This window comes from Periplaneta americana, chromosome 1 (assembly GCF_040183065.1).
Source record: "Periplaneta americana isolate PAMFEO1 chromosome 1, P.americana_PAMFEO1_priV1, whole genome shotgun sequence".
NCBI classification, from domain to species: Eukaryota; Metazoa; Arthropoda; class Insecta; order Blattodea; family Blattidae; genus Periplaneta; species Periplaneta americana.
In genome coordinates this window covers 100,269,627-100,290,960 of record NC_091117.1, presented here as the reverse complement: position 1 = coordinate 100,290,960, position 21,334 = coordinate 100,269,627, and the positions used below count along the sequence as shown (strand labels likewise).

At 32.5% G+C, this 21,334-nt stretch overlaps 1 protein-coding gene across 3 annotated transcripts in view; it reads left to right on the top strand.

Annotated features, from left to right (window-relative positions):
* Positions 1-21,334, top strand: part of LOC138698725 (serine/threonine-protein phosphatase 6 regulatory ankyrin repeat subunit A-like) — a 193,841-nt gene that overhangs the window by 123,984 nt on the left and 48,523 nt on the right. For all 3 annotated transcript variants that reach the window (XM_069824948.1, XM_069824939.1, XM_069824957.1), the window contains exon 16: positions 20,230-20,459. In XM_069824948.1, the coding sequence (XP_069681049.1) occupies positions 20,230-20,459 (230 nt within the window). The remainder of the gene's footprint in view (positions 1-20,229; positions 20,460-21,334) is intronic.

The window sequence follows — 21,334 nt, the reverse complement described above, 5'->3', positions numbered from 1 at the left end:
ACTCAGAGAAAGAATTTTGTGATATTTTAAGATTAGAGAATTCATAGTTCTCACAATTAAAATATAATTTCTGCAATAAATTTCTTCTTTTTCACTTTATGAACAGACGAAGCATTCCTTGCCTTCCATGTTGTAGCCATGAATTGAACTTGATGAAATTAATTGTGCATGACATTAAAAAAAAAAGGTTAAAATTCCATGCCTACAAAATTCAGCTTCTCCAGCACCTTCAGTTGAATAATAAACTGACAAGAATTTAATTCATTCTTGACATACTCCAATATTTTGATGAATCAATATTTGGATAGTACTCTCTTTCTGATACGTTTCATTTTAATGGGTCTATGAATCGAAACAACTGTCGAATTTGGGAGTCTGAAAATATTCACTATATCAAAGAACACATCCAAATCTCTCCCAAACTTAATCATGTCATGTGAATTAATGCAAAATGCAATCATGAAATCGTTCTTGACTATACTAGTGTGGTTTGTGATATCCTAAACAACAGATTTCCAGATCAGTGAATTCGAAGGAAGAGTCCAATTCTATAGCCAGTGAGAAGTCCAGACCTTATCCCACTGGACTTTATTTATGGGGATACGTGAAAAATTTGTGTGCAGTGTGAAAGTCAGAGATTAAAACCACGTGGGAGACAGAATCAGAGAAGCAATTGCACTCCAGATGTTGTTGATCGAGGTGTGGAAGCAAATTGAATTTTGTTATGGCTTGTGCTGAGTCACTAATGGGGGTCATCTTGAAATTTACTGACTAGATAATAAAACTATTCGAGTTCATGATTTCCATCTTAAAAGTTGATATTTATATTGTACTAATGCTCTTTATAAACATCGATTGAAACCATATTTTTTTTTTTTGCGTGCGTGTTTTCTTCCTCCCCTTACACAGTAACAAATTACATATTTTACTTTAACTATGCGCAACATATTATTCGAAATATATTTTGAAATTCAACTATTTTTTGCTGGAGTTTTCATGAACATAATATTAACTTTGTTTTTCACCAGATAAAAATTTAATTCTCTCTCACTCTCTTTCTCTCCCTTTCTGTTTACGCCTCTCTGTCTCTCTCTCACTCTCTCTATCTGTCTGTCTCATTCTCTATCTCAGTGTCATATGAGATACTATTAAAAATTATGTCCTGTACTTTTTCATGTAGGAGAAAATAAGGAAAGTATCATCGTCGTCATCATCATAAGATGATTAGCCAATTCATTCTTACTAAATATTTCGTTTGTAGTGCCTTATTTGTTTCTTCCTTTTATTGTCCCCTGGTTTACAGTGTAACATCCATTTAAGATTGAAATCGTCTTCCATTATGTTGGAACCATTTTTTTATTTCTTGTGTTTTCTTTTAACTCCTATTGAATATTCTGAGTTCCTTTTTAATATCCTATTTTTTTTAACACACATCGTTCCCTCATTTACAATGTATTTTGGTAGATTGTTGGTTCATTTGGTGTCCATACACCAACATGGGAATTTCCATAAATCTTTAAAATTGTGTTAGGGTTTTTAACTAGTAATTTTTTTTAATATCTCACTGTTCCACTTACATCTTACTTTGATACTTTTCTTTCACACCTGTGTCTTTTAATAAGGAGGACTACAACCCAAATATTTGAAGATGTTGACCTCTTCAATTAATTATTTTAGTTAGATTCAGTTCCACTATTAGAGTCAATTACTACATACTTTTGTTCTTTTATAAAAATTTCCATGGAATACAATAATCTTAATAACACAATACCAAAAACGACAGTAATATGAAATTGTCTGCAATATATATTATGTTTGCTGTGCTATCTGTGGAAAGGTCATATTCTTAAAATATATTAGAATATATATCCATATTATTTATAACTAAGTTTCTTGGAAATTGACACAATGGTTCTGTAAATAAGATACCATTGCATGAAATATTATTGTACACTGAACTGTTCTGGAGATAATTATGAGACAAATAAGCAGCATTCATGTATCCCAGAAGTGTTAGTTGAAAAGGAAGAAACTATGTGCCTGAGATGTAGATAAACATTTTCTTGCTGCTTCTTTCTTGTCTGTACCCATCTCTAGGCCTAGTACATATTCAGATATGTTGCCCTATTGTATTTTGGAGAATATATTCTAGCTGTGTTCTTGTCATATATTCCTAATACTACATTATGTTAATGATGCTACATTTAGAGCTGCTCTATAAAAATACAAGGTGAACCGTAAGTAATGTCATTAATTTCAGGGGGTTTATTCTTTGAGATGTTTCAAAATAGAAAATTTAATGCAGTTTTGCTATATTTTTTGGAGATAAAAATTGTTTTATATGAAACATTTCATAGTGTATTCTGGGAAAGCCATTTAATTTCCAATTTGTTCACATTAAATTTTTGCACATTTAAAGGTCGAAACTAAAATTCTTTCGATCATTTATTATCATAGTGCATTGCTCTCTTAAACTGACTCAGCATATTGGGAATTAAATCAATGGCTTTTCCAAAATGTGCAATGAAATGTTTCATATAGAACAATTTTTATCTCGAAAGGGAAGCAAAAACGAGCAAAATTGCATTAAGCTTTTTTGTTTAAAATTCATGACATTATATACGGTTTACTCTGTATAAATTATGTATGGAAAAGTGTGTGAACATTTTTTTTAACTTAAAAGTAATGTATTTCTTGAAAATAATACTTGTAAACTTATTTTATAATCCTCAGCTTTGATACAAATATTTCCTACTTCATTAAGTAGGCTTATATACTCAAATTACAATATATGCTTAATTAATAATTCGTTTTGTAATTTTTTATTCAGGAACTTTGAAACTGAGGAAATAACAGCTTTAAATACAGTATTTATTAAATGTCAGTTTTTGAGGTCTCATTGGCTTCTATTAGTTACTAATAAAGCAAGTTAACGCTGCTTCCATTAAGATGCTGCCTGCAGTTGCGTGGGCTTGCTTCATGTGCTGTGTTTCCTTTGTTTATGCATGCCTTGGCAAGCATAGGAGTAACCCGTAAGTAATCAGCTTCTGCACAATGCAGTTAGGTTACCTCATGCAATTGTGACAAAATATTAATAAGATGACAGGATTTAAAAATGGAAGCTGCCATTGTAAAGCATGATTAATTAATAACGAGAATTAGTTTACATTAGATATTTTGTGGAGGTGAAAAAAAGATTTCAAAAGAACATCAGCAAGGATTTTATAGTGCAGTAAAATTATGTTGTTGGCAATTGTTAAAAGAATGAGGTGAATAGTTGTGGCGATTGACTCAGACTCCTCTTATAGTTTTCACTATTAAAAATAAAGATAACTTATTATTAATAATATTAATGCAAACAGGATACTAGAAATGAAATAAGATTTGATTACATAATGTAAAAGTATAGACATATTTACTCTGCATATTTCAGCAAAAAGGTATGAGTACTTCATCGATTATACTCTTCTCATTTTGTTAACCATAAAAGTACTGAGATGCTGTAAAATATTGATTTAGATATTTTATCAGAATAAAGTTTTTCAGAGTCCCTGATATTGAGAAAGTTGTTTCTGGCACACTGTCTGTATTTTGTAGTGATATTGTGTATCTTTAGCTGCTTGTTTATGCCGATGACATGAATATGTTAGCAGAAAATCCCCAAACTAATAGAGAAAACATGGGAATTTTACTTGAAGCAAACAATGAGATAGATTTGGAAGTAAATTCGGAAAAAACAAAGTATATGATTATTTCTCATGACCAGAACATAGTATGAAATGGAAATATAAAAATTGGAAATTTATCCTTTGAAAAGGTGGAAAAATTCAAAATTCAAATACCTTGGAGTAACACTAACAAATATAAATGACACTCCAAAGGAATTTAAACACAGAATAAATAAGGAGAAATGTCTGCTATTATTTGGTTGAGAAGCTTTTGTCATCTATTCTGCTTTCAAAAAAACTGACAGAATTTATAAAACAGTTATATTATCGGTTGTTCTGTATGGTTGCGAAACTTGGACTCTCACTTTGAGAGAGGGTACACATGTATTTCTCACCTAACATAATTGAAGGGTACACGGGAATAACGAACAAGGTCCATCAAAAATCGAAATTGAGTTAAGAGTGCCATCTGATAGTAGAAGGAGAGTACTTTCATGTGGCTGCATTGGTTTTATGTAAGAATGAAAATTGTCCTCAGTATTCTGCGTTAAAGTTTCTGTATACTTTGGAAGAATGAACAATGTCACATCCATCCCAAGGAAGAACGAACAATGTCCATTTTAAACACAGAAACTAATGCAGACAGCTGTTACAAACTTGATCTTAGAGTCATAGCACATTGCTGGTTAGTTTATTTTTACATATGCCAATACGATCTGTATTATACAATAATATTATTATTAAATGACTGTATGGTGTTTAGCTGTTATTCCATGTGACAATAAATTATATTAATTTTCATTAGAACTACTTGTGAGCATAATACAAACAGCTGTACTATTCCATTGTTCAGATGTCTGTGGTAGGATATTGATTATTTCCTTTATTATACTTTTATGACATATTGTAGTGTTTGTGGTTAGTGCAATTTATTTTTATAATGTCTGACATTAGAGAAAATGAATTATCCGGACCCATTCCATGTTCTGTAAATTAGGAAGAGAAAAGTTACAGGACGTGTTACAGATGCATAAAAAAATTCGTGCTATGAGTCATATTATGGGAGAAGACTGTAAATGTTCTCATTTCCCGTGTTTTCATAAAATAAGCCAAAGTGAAAGAAGCGATCTTATTAAACATTTCAATGAATTAGCATCATATGACACTCAGAATGCTCACCTTTCAGGACTAATTTCGGTACTTCCTGTGCAAAGAAGAAGATCCAGAAAAATACAAGCCAAAGCTGATTTTCATAATTTTTCTTACAGATATAAAATGCATATAAACAAAGATGACAAAATACTGATGTTCCCGTTTGCTATAAAGCATTTATTGCTCTACATGGAATAACAGGCAGACATTTTAGTCACTTTGAAAACGTCATTGGCTACCACTGGAAAAGCCCATACAGAAACAAGAGTTAAACATGGAAACAGGGCTCACCAAATGAAAGGAGAGATTTTATCTAAAATTTGTCAGCATATTCAATCACTTAGAGGTCAGAAAGTCCACTAATCTCGTCACGATAGCCGAAGGTTGTATCTTCCAGAGGACTTGAATATTTCTAAGCTGCTTAAGTTACACTTAGAAAAATTTCCTGCGAACCCTGTCTTACGAGCAATACAGAGTAATTTTTGTCACTAAATACAACATTAGCTGACATTTCACACATTAAATCAGAAATTTCCAATGAAAAAGATGCAAGTAAATTAGATAATTTTGAGAAGGAGAAACAAAATTTGATTTGGAAGAATGAATTGCACAAGAGAAAAGGACAGAAGTTTTATGAAGTAAAATGGGCTGCATGTCTAAAATCCAGGAAGTCACAGTATAAAGAGGCTATCTGCATGGATTTCCAAAAGAATTACCAGTGCCAAACTTTTCAACTATTGAGGGGTATTATCATCGACAGCTGCCCTTTTATTCTTGTAACATACATACACTGTCAACAGGAAGATTTGTTTTCTACATGTATGACCAAAATATTTAAAGCAAAGGCTCTGAGATGAAGTTTGCTCTAAGTTATGGCACCACTGTATGAATATTGTACCAAGCTGCGTTGGTGAACTCCGTATCTTCTACGATTCTTGTTCCGGACAAAATAGGAACTTTACAGTATTTAGATTTTGTCATTATGTAGTACATACTAAGAAGAGGTTTGGTGCTCAGTGGATCACATTTCCCACTCGAGGCCACTCGTACCTGGAATGTGACAAAAACATGGGACATGTCAATCAGAGAGCAAGGTGTGAAGTACCCGATGACTGGAGGCAAGAGTTTGCGAATTCTAGGAGGAAACCAAACCATTCATTATTGTAAACTGTAAACGGCTACAAGGCAAAGTACAAGGAATTACAAATTTTGAAAAATGTTTGTTCTCCAACTGCTAGAGAATATTTCAGTCTTCCTCCCACCAATGACGAGTCACAAGAAGTCAATAACAGTGAATGAGACGATTTTATAGTTCAATATATTCATTCACAATGGAAAATTCAGTGCAATTAGATTAGTGTGTAGATTTGTTTTTCAATAATTGTTTGGAACAATGAACACTCAAAGATAAAAATATTTATAATGGGTCAACAATATTTATAACCTTTAAAAAGAATACCCTACACGAAAGTAAACATGTGCTACATTGTTTGAAAATATTATGCCTGATTCTATTCCCAACAAATATTCAATTAAATTGTGACATTGTTCGTTCTTCCCGTTTATAAAATGTAGCAAAGTAGACTTTTTGCAGTTTTGCATTGTTGTAATTCATAAAATCAAAACAATATTTTGTCACATATTTGCTTTATAATGGTACATTCTTGTGTGATAAAAAATAACAATAAGTTAACAATAAACTATACGTTTCAAGTCCTCAAACTTTAAATTTCATTTATCTCAAAATTATTCTGAATGGACATTGTTCGTTATTCCCGTGTACCCTTCAATTAGGAACATTAATCCAGATGTTTGAGATGAGCAGGGCATGTAGCATGTATGGGTGAATCCAGAAATGCATATAGAGTGTTACTGGATAGTTGAGAGACCTAAGAGAAAAAGACCTTTGTGGAAGCTGAGACGTCCTTCATTGTGAACAAATATGAAAACTTCTTACAAAGTGAAAGTATCGTAATGTTAGATCGCAGTTATGATAACGATAAGCAGTGCATTGAATGCAGTGGGTATAGTTCCAGTTCAACAGGAGAAGGTAGAAGCCAGAGTGATTATGAATTCTGCAGTGCTTGGGAAAAGTGGCACAAGTCAGTTTCTACAAACCTTTTTTGATAATTTATTGACAACTTACGGAACATCTGCTCACTTGGAAAAAAATACATAAGTATTCCTCCCATTACAATAATTCATACAGAAAAAAATCAAATCGACATAAACCAGTGTAAGTTATCAAAAAAGGTTTGTGGAAACTGACTTATGTCACTTTTCCCGAGCACTGCAGAATTGTCACCTCCCAAAAAGAGCAAAGTGTCTAGTGTCGTCACAATATTTGATGAAAAAACATTGACAATATGATTATCATGCCGAGGATACAACACATATGAGAAACTAGCGAAGCAGTATCCCAAACTGCAAACAGTTTTGTTGGAAGTAGTCCAAAATAACTCTATAGTTTTACTGTTGATGTTGCTGCTGTTTTCTTTGGTTAAATCTTGTGTGGTTGAAAGAAGCTTACACATCACTGTTGTGAAATAGGTCACATGAATTGTACAGCTTATAAATCTTCCAAGATTTGATTGCTAAAGAAAGAAATGCAAGTCTGTATTATGATTAATGCATTTCCCACTCTAAGTACTCTTAGTATTGTCAGCTCCAATTGCTAATCACAAACTGCTTATCCTATAGCAGGTATTTCCTATAATTGAATAAATATTCGTTAACACAATTTTGAAATTGTAAGAATTAGTATATTTGACAATTCATGTAAATTACTTTTATGTGTGAACCATTATGATACTGAAACTTCATAGCACATCATTTATATTTTTCTTTTAACTTTAAATATATTTTGTTTTGAGCATAGCATTTTTAAACAATTCATTAAAAATGTTAATTGATGATGGCTGCATATGCCTCACTTGAGTCCGTGGACACAAGTGGTGTAAGAGGAAACGAAAGAGCTGATGAGTTAGCGAAAGCAGCAGCCTCTAGCAGAGAAACTCCGACCTACAATCTACAACCTATATCAATATCAAGAAACAAATAAGACAACAGAATCGTCAAAATTGGAATACTAGATGGACGACAAGCACAACCGGATCACTAACAAGAGACACCTACTTCCCAACAATCCATGACCGACTCAAAAGCCATCACTTCAAACCTGCTTTCATATCAACGCAGTTTCTTTCTGGACATGGGAAATTTGGAACTTACTTTGACAGATTCAACATACCAGCAGACATCGACTCTACTTGTTCCTCCCAGGAAGACCTTCACAGTGTGAAACACCTTCTGTTTGACTGTCCCATTATTAAAGTAAAGAGATTTAAACTAAAGACACATCTCCTGGACTGTAACACCAAGTACAGCACTCCACTATGTGAAGTGATTAAAAACCCGTGTTGCTACAGAGAATTCATAAATGTGTTAAACTTTATCTTTAAAAGACTGTAGAGCTATCTTTCACCATTATCTGTGTACATAAAATTAGTACGGTGTGTGTGTATATATATATATATATATATATATATATATATATATATATATATATACAGTATATATGTAGCATACCATACAACTAAATTAAAACCAACCCTACCCCATTATCTTCTGGCCTAGTTGTCTCATGAGTGATGCCTTATCAATGTTACTTATGAGGTTCAAACCTGTCTTCAGACAGTTGAGTAAACAACAACAATAATAATAATAATAATAATAATAATAATAATAATAATAATGGTAATAATCTTCTTCATCATCATTATCATCATATCACTATACATGGAATTTAAATTATTATTGATTGATCCATTCCAGTCCCAATTGTATAATAGTCATTTTAGAGGTCTTTCTAGTCATCTTATTCCTCTAGGTTGATAATATTTTATTATTCTTGCAAGACATTCTCATGCCTTCCATTGGACATTGCAAGCCAATTATTTTTGTATTCCTGAATTTTATTTGAAACCTTTAATTTATTCATTTGTAATTTTTTCATTCTTCTCCTACCTTTAGGAAGATTATCCCTTGCAATTTTAACAATTCTGTTTATATGATTATTCCATTCCTGTTTTCTCCGGTACAGGATGAAAGTGAAATAACATTGCAGATTTTCAGAGTGAATAGCTCATGTTGTATGTAACAAAAAACTGTAATATCATATTGGTGGAAAGTTCATAGTTTTTACATTGGTGGAAAGTTCATAGTTTTTACCCAAATGTTTAACACCCTCTTATTCAGTGGGATCGTGATTTTTGTCCATATCGATAGGAAATCTAATAAAGAATAATTTATCCCTCTGGCATAATTCAATGGCATGGATGGTTTTCGTATAAATTTAATTTTAAAAACCACTAATTTCACATCACTGCACAATACGAGCAGATTGCAATGTCAAGCCAGAGAGCAGCTCACCTACCGAGACAGACCGAGTTCATTGACCTCTTACATCGGTATTACGGTGTGTTAGTGACGATGTTGCCAGACTGCTGAAACTTCAAACTTAATTTTTTAATTAACCATGTATTTAATCACAAAATCTAATATAGGTTTTCTATTCATTTAAGTGTCACCTATTGTTCCTTTTAATCCAGAAGGTTATTTCACTTTCACCCTGTATACCCATTCATTAATATTTTCAGCTTCACACTATCACTTTTTTCTCTATCCCATAAAGTTTTTCTACAGTTTTGCGAAGTACTTTCATTTCTGCTGTTTCCAACAATGTTTTGTTTTTGTTGTATTTGGTCTCGTTTCTGCCTGATAAGTCATAATGGATCTTACTGCTATTTTGTAGATTCTGACCTTGGTTTCTATTTTTAAATGTTTATTTTTGCAAATTATATCATTAAAACATCCAGCCACTTGCCTTAATAACCTGTTATCTCACCTCCTGTTCTTTGTTCCCATAATTTAATTCAGTTTCCATATGTCTAAATGTCAATTCTTGTTGAATAATCTTACCATCCATTTCTAGTTTGCATCTTTTAATTTCTGCAGTGGTAGTCATGCAAACACTCTTTTTATGTGAAGTTATCAAATTAAATCTTTTAGCTGTTCTATTGAGTAAATGTAATAATTGCTGAAGGTCATCTCACTCTCTGCCATCATTATTTTCAATTCTTTATTTCCCATTTTATAACCTCTAACACTATTAACATGCTTAATTATTTAATCCACATTAATAATGAACTGAGAATCACCCTGCCTAATTCCATTATTTACTGGTATTGGGTCTGTTAATAGACCATTTGATACGAGCTTGAATTTTGTTATATGAACAATGTCTTCAATGGTTTTTATAAGACAGATAGGAATCCTCCTCTGATGAAGAAAGCATGCAACATCATGTAATTGAATTCAATCAAAAGCTTTCGGTATGTCTATGAAGCATAAGTAAGTTGTTTTATTAAATTCTGTTGACTTCTTCACTACTCGTCTCATAACTAAGGACCTGAATTTTTAACATTTTTTTCTCAAAATTAGCGTCTATTTTTATGAAATTAGCATCGACTTTTTTCCAAATTAGCATGTTTTTTTTTTTTTTTTTTCCAAAGGAAACTTTGTGCATTCTACCATTCATTTCTCAAAAGACAATATTAAACAGTTCAGCATTTTCCTCCTTCAAATTACATCGTCTTTCTGGAACAACAGCAACATACTGTGATAAAACACGTTCACTGTCAACATTGTTTGTTGATGTCCACAATACTTGCAAACAACATTCTGAAAATGCTTTATTCTCTATTCTTGAAGCATTAAACACTTTCACTGTCACATTTTTCATTTTTCACCTGCTTCAATAAGCTTCTTAAATGAATTGTATGCACTTCGAATTTCTTGTTTTGGTATACTCGAAAATATTGGAAACATGGCAATATTTGATTAATAAATATTGTTCAATAGAACTACATTCTTCGAGTAGAATGTCTTTACTATAACCTCAAAGTTCTTTCGACCAGAGTCCTTTTTCTTCAAAGTTGACAGTTTATTCTTTGCTGACTGAGCAGCTTTGGAAAACATATCTTTGCATGTAGCTTCATCCAATGGACTTAATCTCGAGAGTGCATTTATTGTCCATTCAGAATAATGTCCAGCAACAATGTATGTTAAATTACTGTCCAAGATGTCTAGTCTTGGATACAACAAGTGAGGTGCTGGATATTTGGACCTCTCGAGTAAAATTAGCAATTTAGCATGGTTTTTAACAAAAATCATAAGTCCCTGTAAAAAATTTACCTCATATTTTGAATATTCCTCATGTTAGGCTGCTTGAAAACGAGGACAATATATTCAAAATAATCAGCCAGATAGAAGACAGCCTCAAACCAGCTATTCCACCTCGTTACAGTGGGAGAAGGAAAAGCTTAGCTTCTTTGGAAGCTTCATATCTAGACTTCAGAAACTTAAGATATAATATTTCTTCTTTCTAGTGTTTAGGAAGGCACACTTAACCATGGTAACAATTTCATTCAATTCCGACCTTGATGTTGCCCAGGAATTTGCAACCAAACTTAACTTATGGGTTTAGTATTGTACATGAATTAGATGATCCCCTATTACAACTTTGAGAGTTTCATAACAAAGAGCCATGTAAGTGGCACTGTCACTAACAAACACTTGCACCGAATCATATGCAACAGAACAGGATCTCCTATATTACCCTTGTGTTTTTTTTTAAAGCGCTGCAGTAAAGCGCGTCATGCTTTTGCTGCAGCAAAATGAGGGTCGAAAAAAAACGTAAGTAGGTCAACTGACTGCAAAATGGTGGACATTTAATATTGGCTTCTATTTCTGCCGTAACAAATTTAACCCTAAAAGAACCGAACATGTTAAATAATTTCGACTTCCATGATAATGACATGGAATTATTATTACTAGACGATTTTGACAATAATAAACGTTGCAAAAGACCAAAACACACATTCCGCCATGATGGATCGTGCAGCAAACTCGTAAAGCGAAGTTTTGATTTGCTGCACGCTTGCTACAGTGCTGCTGCAGCGACAGTGAAGCAAATGTAATAAAAGAACGGTCTTGCTGCAGCGCTTTACGTCTTGCTTTAAAAAAAAAACGCATGGTACCGGACCTGACACTGGCATCCAAGATGGCGGCCGGAAGAGGGCTTTCGTAGATTGCAATGAGTTAAAATAAATACGGCATCGATAAGATTATTTTAACAAAATTCTCAATGAAACAATAATTAATCAAGTTCCTTACTTACATAAATGAACATAGTACATTCAGCAACATAAAAATATGCCTATTATACACCAATAATAAAAGAAAACAAGTGATTAAAAGCTGCAATATGTTGTTATATTAGGCCTAGGCCTCTATGAATTTATATATGAATATTGGCAGTTGCCCAATTAACTCTTGTAAAATTCAGATTTGCGAGGAAATAGAACGCAGTAATACAATACTGAATAGCTGCTACTTCAGGATTTAGGAAATCTTACCTGGATTATACAAATAAATTTCATCAGCAACTGGAAATTTTATAATATGGAGCCCTGTCTTCCTAGTCACTAAACTTTGTCACTGTATTCACTGAGATTGGTTGAAAATAAAACTAGCTATTCACTACGTACAGTTTAACACTGTGCCCATTGATGTTGATTTAGAATGAAATGGCACTATTCACTGTAGTTTCTCACTGTATCCACTGATGTTGATTCAGAATGAAATGACACTATTCACTGTAGTTTCTCACTATATCCACTGATGTTGATTCAGAATGAAATGACACTATCCACTGTAGCTTCTCACTATATCCACTGATGTTGATTCAGAATGAAATGACACTATTCACTGTAGTATCCACTGTATCCACTGATGCTGATTCAGAATGAATGACACTATTCACTGTAGTTTCTCACTATATCCACTGCTGTTGATTCAGAATGAAATGACACTATCCACTGTAGATTCTCACTATATCCACTGATGTTGATTCAGAATGAAATGACAATATTCACTGTAGTTTCTCACTATATCCACTGATGTTGATTCAGAATGAAGTGACACTATTCACTGTAGCTTCTCACTATATCCACTAATGTTGATTCAGAATGAAATGACACTATTCGCTGTAGTTTCTCACTATATCCACTGATGTTGATTCAGAATGAAATGACACTATTCACTGTAGTTTCTCACTATATCCATTGATGTTGATTCAGAATGAAATGACACTATTCACTATAGCTTATCACTGTAATATCCACTTATACATAGGCCTACACAAGGGATTAGATAGGCTGTACAACTAAAAACGATGAAGAATTCACAGCTTGGAGAGCACAGCACTGTAATTTCTCACTGTATCCACTAATGTTGATTCAGAATGAAATGACACTATTCACTATAACTTATCACTGTAATATCCACTTATACATACACAAGGGATTAGATAGGCTGTACAACTAAAAACGATGAAGAATTCACAGCTTGGAGAGCACAGCAGCCTATTTTTTGAACATGGAACACTTTCGGTGGGTTTTATTTTTGTCTTTCAATGCCTGCTTTTCATTTTGGACATTGCAGTAATTATTAATAAATATGTTGGCCAATACCTTGCTGCACTTCACTGCTAGTTTTCTTACCAGTTGTTTGTTGGGGTAAAATGTTCACGATGAATGCTTCTTGTCCACTTATCCGTTAAATCTTTATCTTTTGGAAACAAAAATACATGTACAAACGGACTTTCTTTATCATAATTCGATTTGCAACCTGGGACACTACACGTGCGAGGCATTATAAGATTAACAACATAACACTTTCAAGCTTTGTTCTCTACGAAAACAATTTATATTAATTATAATGTTACAATTCTTTAATATATACTAACTTATAAACCCTTCAACGATTACACTAGGCAAATGATACAAGAAACACAATGAACATTCACATGAAGTACGTATATTTTCAAAGTTGCGTTAACCACTCTATTGTCCACCATGTTTGTTTACTTCCGCTTACAGTGTCGGGTCCGGTAATATAGGAGGTCCTGAACAGAATGATTGTGAAGTGCATCCAACATTGCACGAGATCAGTTGGTTGAATTTCTTGAATCCAAGTATTTCACTGAAGCAACAAACAATTGAACTTCTCCAGCATCTGGGACAAACACACCGCTCCATCCTGTCTGTTGTTTCATCGCATAAGCTGTTGATATTTTTTCCTGCGCTTGCCTCTGAAGTAGACTTCTTGTGATCAGATGATATTTCTGGAAGTTAAAATGTGATTAAATTAAATAGGAATGAATTAAGAAAAGCTAGTTTTAATAACTATAAATATACTTTGAATTTTACCTAAAAAAAAATTAGGAAATTTTGTATAATTAACGTGAAAAAGCCCCTTCTCCTATAGTAGCCTATCCAACATTTCAATGCATTCTAAGTTATATTTGGTACAATAATTGTACAATATTCTTCCCTGGCAGATATTGTTCACGTAACATGGTAACTCTCCTTCCTTTGAAAATTCATTTCCATCCCCTCAGTGTTTCATTTTCCAGCTTTTTGAGTGGAACATTCAACCACGGTTAGCACGTCTAGCCGCGAAACCAGGTGGCCCGGGTTCGATTCCCGGTTGGGGCAAGTTACCTGGTTGAGGTTTTTTCCGGGGTTTTCCCTCAACCCAATGTGAGCAAATGCTGGGTAACTTTCGGTGCTGACCCCGGACTCATTTCACCAGCATTATCACCTTCATCTCATTCAGATGCTAAATAACCTGAGATGTTGATAAAGCGTCGTAAAATAACCTACTAAAATAAAAAAAAAACATTCACCGTTGAAAAAGCTTCTACCATACGCTTGGAATAATAATCCTTTTCAAATTTTCTTTGCTTGACACTGTCAAACATTTCCATAACTGAAGTTTGTTTTGATGATGAAGCTGGTGTTGAGGATTTAGTGCTTTCTTGTCTTGCCAAGTGCGTCTCTGACGTAACGTGTTTATCAATGCTATCTTTCTTTTTTCCATGCAATGTGGCAATTGCAGAATTTACAAAAAACTATCGTACGGTCTGAAGCATAAAGTCTATGAATGAAATACTGCTGGGCTCTTTCATGAGCAGTTGTAGTTGTTCACCCCATTTTACAAAGTAGCATGTGTGTCACAAATTCAACGAATTCTGCCAATATAACTAGAATAACTATCTAACTCTACTGCGATCTCATTTTAGCCAGCCCATATCAAATATAGGATTTTATTTTTATTTATTTACTAGAGCTTCCTCAAATTAGAGGCTGCCATTAGACAAAGCATACAAAACAATACAAGAACAAATAGATGATGAAAGATAACAGAGTAAGAAAAAAGGTAAACAAGTACACAAACAAACAATGGCAGTTTACAGAATTAAAAAAGTTACAAGTAAAGAAGCAGTGAAAACTAATAAGAAAAAGAAAAATGATAATGGCGTGTCAGTTTTTTCAGTACACTGAATTAGAGTCCATATAGGTGGTTCCGTAAAAGTTTGACTGACTCTCTAATTATGAGGAGGGCCAGTTCATCCAGAAAAGATTTTTGCAGTCCTAGGGTCTTACAGAATTGAGAAGAGAAGGTATATCAATTATCTGACCTTCATTATCAATATATGAAATTTATAGAATTGGGCGGACAATAATTGATAAAGAGATAATTGATCAACATGTTTTGAATACCAAAAAGTGCCTTTAATTTTTGTATACGTATATAATGTGCTTTTTGCTTGAAAAATAACATTTTACTGATAAATCGCTATTAAATAGCATTTTTCTCGTTATTTCGCAATTTTTTCGCACTTTCAATTATTCTGCTGGAAAATTGCCTTACAGATGAAGAAAAATACTTTCTACCCCACAATTTAAAAATTCGCGGATTTCGCAAATGCGAAATATTCAGGTCATAGTCATAAGAAATATACCATCAGTACATAATCTGCCACTCCTGAATCCTTGCTGCTCTTCTGCCAATGATAAATTATTATTTAGCACTTTAATACCTTCTTTATTTCCCTATGTGCAATTGCATAAGAGAATTTATTGTGATACTATAAAAATTCGACTTCGAAAATTTAAAACAAATGTAAGCTTTCAGCAGTCTGGAGTCCCTATAAAAGCAGATACAATGGCTTCTTTTGCATATATAGGTTGGAGGCAATTTTTTAAATCAGTGATCGACTTCTTGATCTGCTGCTTGACAGATGTTTTAGAATCTCGTTTGAAATCACTTCTTTCAAGATTTCTATTAATTCTAAATATCAAAATGAAGAGTGAGCCAGTGAAACAGGTGATTTTAAAACCTTAATAGTTATGACACTGATCAATTCCTTTAAAAAATACGTTTACTCTAAATTTTAAGTACATTTAGTAGCGTTTAACTGTAAGTGTTCTCCCTTTTGCTGCACACGTTTTTCAACTCTAGATTCTATGTTTCCCATTACATGACGCATCATGTCCACAGGAATTTCAGGAAATTCACTAGGAATTCTTTCTTAGAGTTCTTTGATGTTTATAGTGATGGATCATTGAATACCTTACTTTTCAAATACCCCCACAAGATGAAATCACTTACTTTCAGATCTGGAGATCTCATGGGCATGGAATATCACTATACCTGGAGGATAATGTGGCCTGAAAACTAATGCTTGACCACATTAATTGATTATATCTAGCCATGTGACTTGTCATTCAGTGATCATTCACGAGTGTGGATTGATTTTAGGTTTCGCCACAATTTAAGGAGATAAAAATTCTTTACTAATCCTGACATCACTTTACTATGACAGTAACAGAAGCCCATTATCATTAAAAGAAATAAGGACAGATGGTTCCAAAGGATGTTATTGCACACCATACTCTGATTTTGGCACTATGCAATGGCTCCTGTTGCGTTTTTTTTTATTTAGGTTGGTTGCCACTCAGTACCGAAAGTTTTGTTTGTTAACATATCCAGACAAATGGAAATGTGCTTCATGGCTCATTAGCATAATGTGAATAGCGTCTTCGTTAATATTTATGAGATCCAGGAGTTTGTGGCAAAAAGTTATACAATAAATTGATTTAATCAGTTTCCTTTAATGCTTGAACTACTTGAATTTTGTATGGATGCATGTGTAAATCCTTATGAAGAATTCTTCAGACATCAGACATTGGCGTTTGACAAGTTATGTTGCTTCACAATGGGCACAATGCTTAGGGCTAAGCAGCATAGCAATTCTTGCAGAGTTAATGTTTTCAGGCATACATACAGTTCTTTTTTACCTGGAGGCTTCTTCTGCAGCACAAAAGCTGTTACTTAAAAATTCTGCACTTATATTTTAATGGCACGGGCTGATGGCTATTACAGTGATGTCAAAACAGCAGATGTCCAACCACAAAATTACCCCTATTTTTGTAATGTGCCTTTATAGCGAACACACATATTTCCCACCCAACACTCCATCATAACTAAATGTTACAGAATGGAGAATCGATTTTTATTGGCAACAATTTAAATACAGGAATGTGACCAGAAAAAATCAGAGCTATAAATAACTGAATTGTTGTTAGGGAAAGCATAAACATATTATTTGATAAAATGTATGATATTAATTTTTTGTAAACGAAAGTTACTGGAAGTAGGCCGAAACAGTTCGAATAGAATTTCACTGCTTTACAATAGACAGAATAATTTTATATTTTGCACATGTGCTTTGTTGCTGTTTTGATTTTTATCCTTGTTTACCTAGTCTAATAACAAATACTGAATCATGTTAATGAGAATTTAGTAACGCCAGCTATTGGTTTGAATAAAATGAGTGTCCAGATTATACCATTACTACTAAATTTGCAGAACCTGAAAAAGAGACGGAATTTTTAATATGAAGAAAAGGAAATATGTTTCGAGGTTTACTGCTAATCTTTAGGAGACCTTAAACTTGAATGCTGGATTGACGAAATTTAGGGAGGCATTTGGGTGAAGGTGAGTGACCTTGAAGAGTCGTAAACCATCCTTTGACATTGGATAACCCACAAGGTGGAGAAGAAAATAAAGTGCGAAAACTGGCAGAATATATAATTGAGGTGTTATATTTCTGAAATTGAGTGCGATTCTGACAGATTCGTTTAATTACATTTTATACAGTAAGAACTATGTTTGTTCTGTCTGCAACTAAACTTCATCTAGTTGTGTCCCTAGTTGTGGAGTCGAGTATGAGATAGCATCCTTCATGAGGCATAAATGTTTCCTGAATTTTATTAATATCTATACGTGAATAGTTAACTAATTATTATAATATTATGTACTGTATCCTTTCTGTTAAAGCTCTCTTCTGGAGACCTCATAAAATAATTGTTACACATTTAGACCTGCAACATAGCAGGTACAATATATAAAATGTCCAAATTGAAGAGAAAGATAATAAGAGGGGCTTTGCTCCTCTATTACCTTTAGGAGTTAAAATTTATGAAAATGTAACTGAAAGATTATCTTCAGAAGAAAAAAAGCTCATTTTTTTTTTTTTTTTTTTGCCTCATGTATTTAAATAAAGATTATTAAACATTATTTATATGCATATAAGTGTTCTTTGATCTGTCTGTACAGGATGAACTGTACGTAATATCATTAATTTCAGAGTTATTCTGTGAGATATTTCAGACAAAAACGTTTAATACGATTTTGCTTGTTTTTGCTTCCTTTTCGAGTTAAAAATTGTTTTATATGAAACATTTCATACTGTGTTTTGGGAAAGTCATTGATTAAATTCCCAATACTCTCAGGCAGTTTAAGAGAGCAGAGTATTATGATAATAGATTATTGAAAGAATTTTAGTTTTGTCCTTTAAATGTGCAGAAATTTGATCCGAGCAAATGCAACGTTTTGTTCTGAAATGAAATTTTAAAATGTTACATTTGTTCGGAACAAATTTCTGCATATGTAAAGGACTAGATTAAAATTCTTTCAATCATTTATTATCATAATATATTGCTCTCTTAAATTGATGAGCATATTGGGAATTAAATCAATGGCTTTTCCAAATCACGCTATGAAATGTTTCATATAAAACAATTTTTATCTCAAAAAGGAAGTAAAAACCAACAAAATTGTATTACACTTTTCCATTTTAAATACGTCAAAGAATAACCCTCTAAAATTAATGACATTACTTATGGTTCATCTTGTATACCATACAATCATAGACTGCTAGGGTAGAACTTCTGTTTAAATCATACGAACTAATATGGTAATTCTGGAATAAAAACTAAAAATTTTACATGAATTGTTGAACTAGTTTTATATATATATATATATATATATATATATATATATATATATATATATATGAGTAGCTTAATATCAAAGACGGACATCTGACCTCTTTCCAGTTATAGTGAAATCATATGCAAACTCTAATACTATATTTATAAAATAAATTGTGTTAAATATTACAAAGAACACTGTGAATTAAAAAATTGCTTCTAGATCAAAACTATGGAGATGACAGATATCCGTCTTTGATATTAAGCTATTCATATATATATATGAAACAATCATCCAAATTTTAAAAATTATAGAAATTTTTTAAGATTTCAGAAAATTATAAAAAGTGGTAGCCAACACTACCACTTAAATCATTTAAATATTGCAGAATTGCTGAATGATATGCTTGACCCACTAATTCCATCTCCAACTATTTACCGACCTCATTTTGACTAGCTTTTATTGCTACATAATGAAGCCACAGATAAGAGATCACTTTATAGTTTTTTTGACTGTTATTAATTATTATATTTATGTTTTGTGGTAGAATTCTGTAAAGAGGATGTGTTGCTTTAAAGTTGTTTCTTTGTGTTTACTACCATGTCTCTTTTGCCATAAATTTTATATAGTTTGAAATAGTTTCTTAAAAAGTGTTGTAATTTATTTTTTTTTAAACTTGCTAGTTATTTTCAGTAAAATAACATTTTATCGTTATTAGCAAAATTATTAGTTCCTTCCCAAATCTTAATTCATATGACTTTTTTCACTGTAAAGAAAAAAATTCTTCCCCATTTATTCCTTTGTCAGCGTATATCAACAAATAATTTGGATTATATTTCAGAAAATGTTAAAATTCATCTTGAATTACTTTAACAAAACTTTTAATTGTTATTCTGTTGGAACTGTGTAGTCTTCAGTTCGCTATAAGACAAATAGTTTCTGTGGAATAAAACAAATTCTATTTACTATCTTTTAAACATTATTAATTATAGTTACATTGTAAGTAGTATTTGACAAAGCTGATTGTACCTTTGTATACTATGGTGATTAAAGCTATTCTATTATATTCATGATATTGACAACTGTTGAGAGTAAGGTACTCTGTAGAAAGACTGAAATATTAGAATTATCCATTTCGTGTATTTTGACTGTGTGATTTCAGCTTCCAAGGTAGTGAGCAATGCTTGGAGTTGCTCATCACGCACTTTGGGTCATCAATTGTGAATTTGCGGGACCATCGTGGCCGTACACCACTGCATGTTGCTGCATTTCACAATAACCTGGACTGCATGCAGCTTCTTCTGAACCATGGGTCCAGTGTGGAGGCAAGAGACATCACTGGCAAGACTCCACTGCTATTGGCGGCCTACAGTGGACAGTGTAATGCTATTGGTAGGGCTACAGAATTTTTTGTAAATGCAGGATATGACTATAAAGTTTGACTTTCATGTTTTATCAGAATACTGGTTGAAGGAACTTAAATTAGGAGATTTCAATTTCAATTTTTTTCGATTTTTTCAATTTTATTTATTTCAAATATACAGAATAAAGAAATATAATTACAAAACAAACAAAGAGAAATACAAAATAAAATAATACAAGCAATATAAAAAGAAGATACAGTAGTATTAACAAAATTTGAGACCGAATGAGCAGCGCTCGTGCTCGGTCGCAGTTCAGATATAATATTAAAATAAAAAATAATAATATAAATAAATAAGTAAAATAAAATAGGAACTAAAATATAATTACAGCGGCAATGGAATTATATAATATAATATTAACACTATAGAAGAATAATATCGCACGTGAAAAGTAGGACTAATATATATTTCAAAATTATAGAATACAAATATAATATATAGATAGAACCTGTATGCATTTATGAGCCCAAAAATCTGCAGGACAAATCATATAACAAAAGGAAATAAAATGTTTGTTGATTTTGTGATTTAGTATTGAAATACATACATTAACAAATTGCCATTAGCTCCCTGCTACCGTATTACTTTAATTCGAATACAGACATTTCTCGCAGTCATTGGCATTTTCTTAAATTCTCTATCAATTTTTTACTACTATTACTGCTACCATCATTTCCCATAACTATGGTCCTGGAACACAACTATGGTCCACAATACAGCCATTCAAATTTTGTACTGCATAACGTAGTACTTCATTTATCTATATTTTTGCTGTACTGTATTTCGAAGTCAAGTCATTGCAGCTATCTACGAATGGTCTATGTTACTTCTACACTGTTCTTT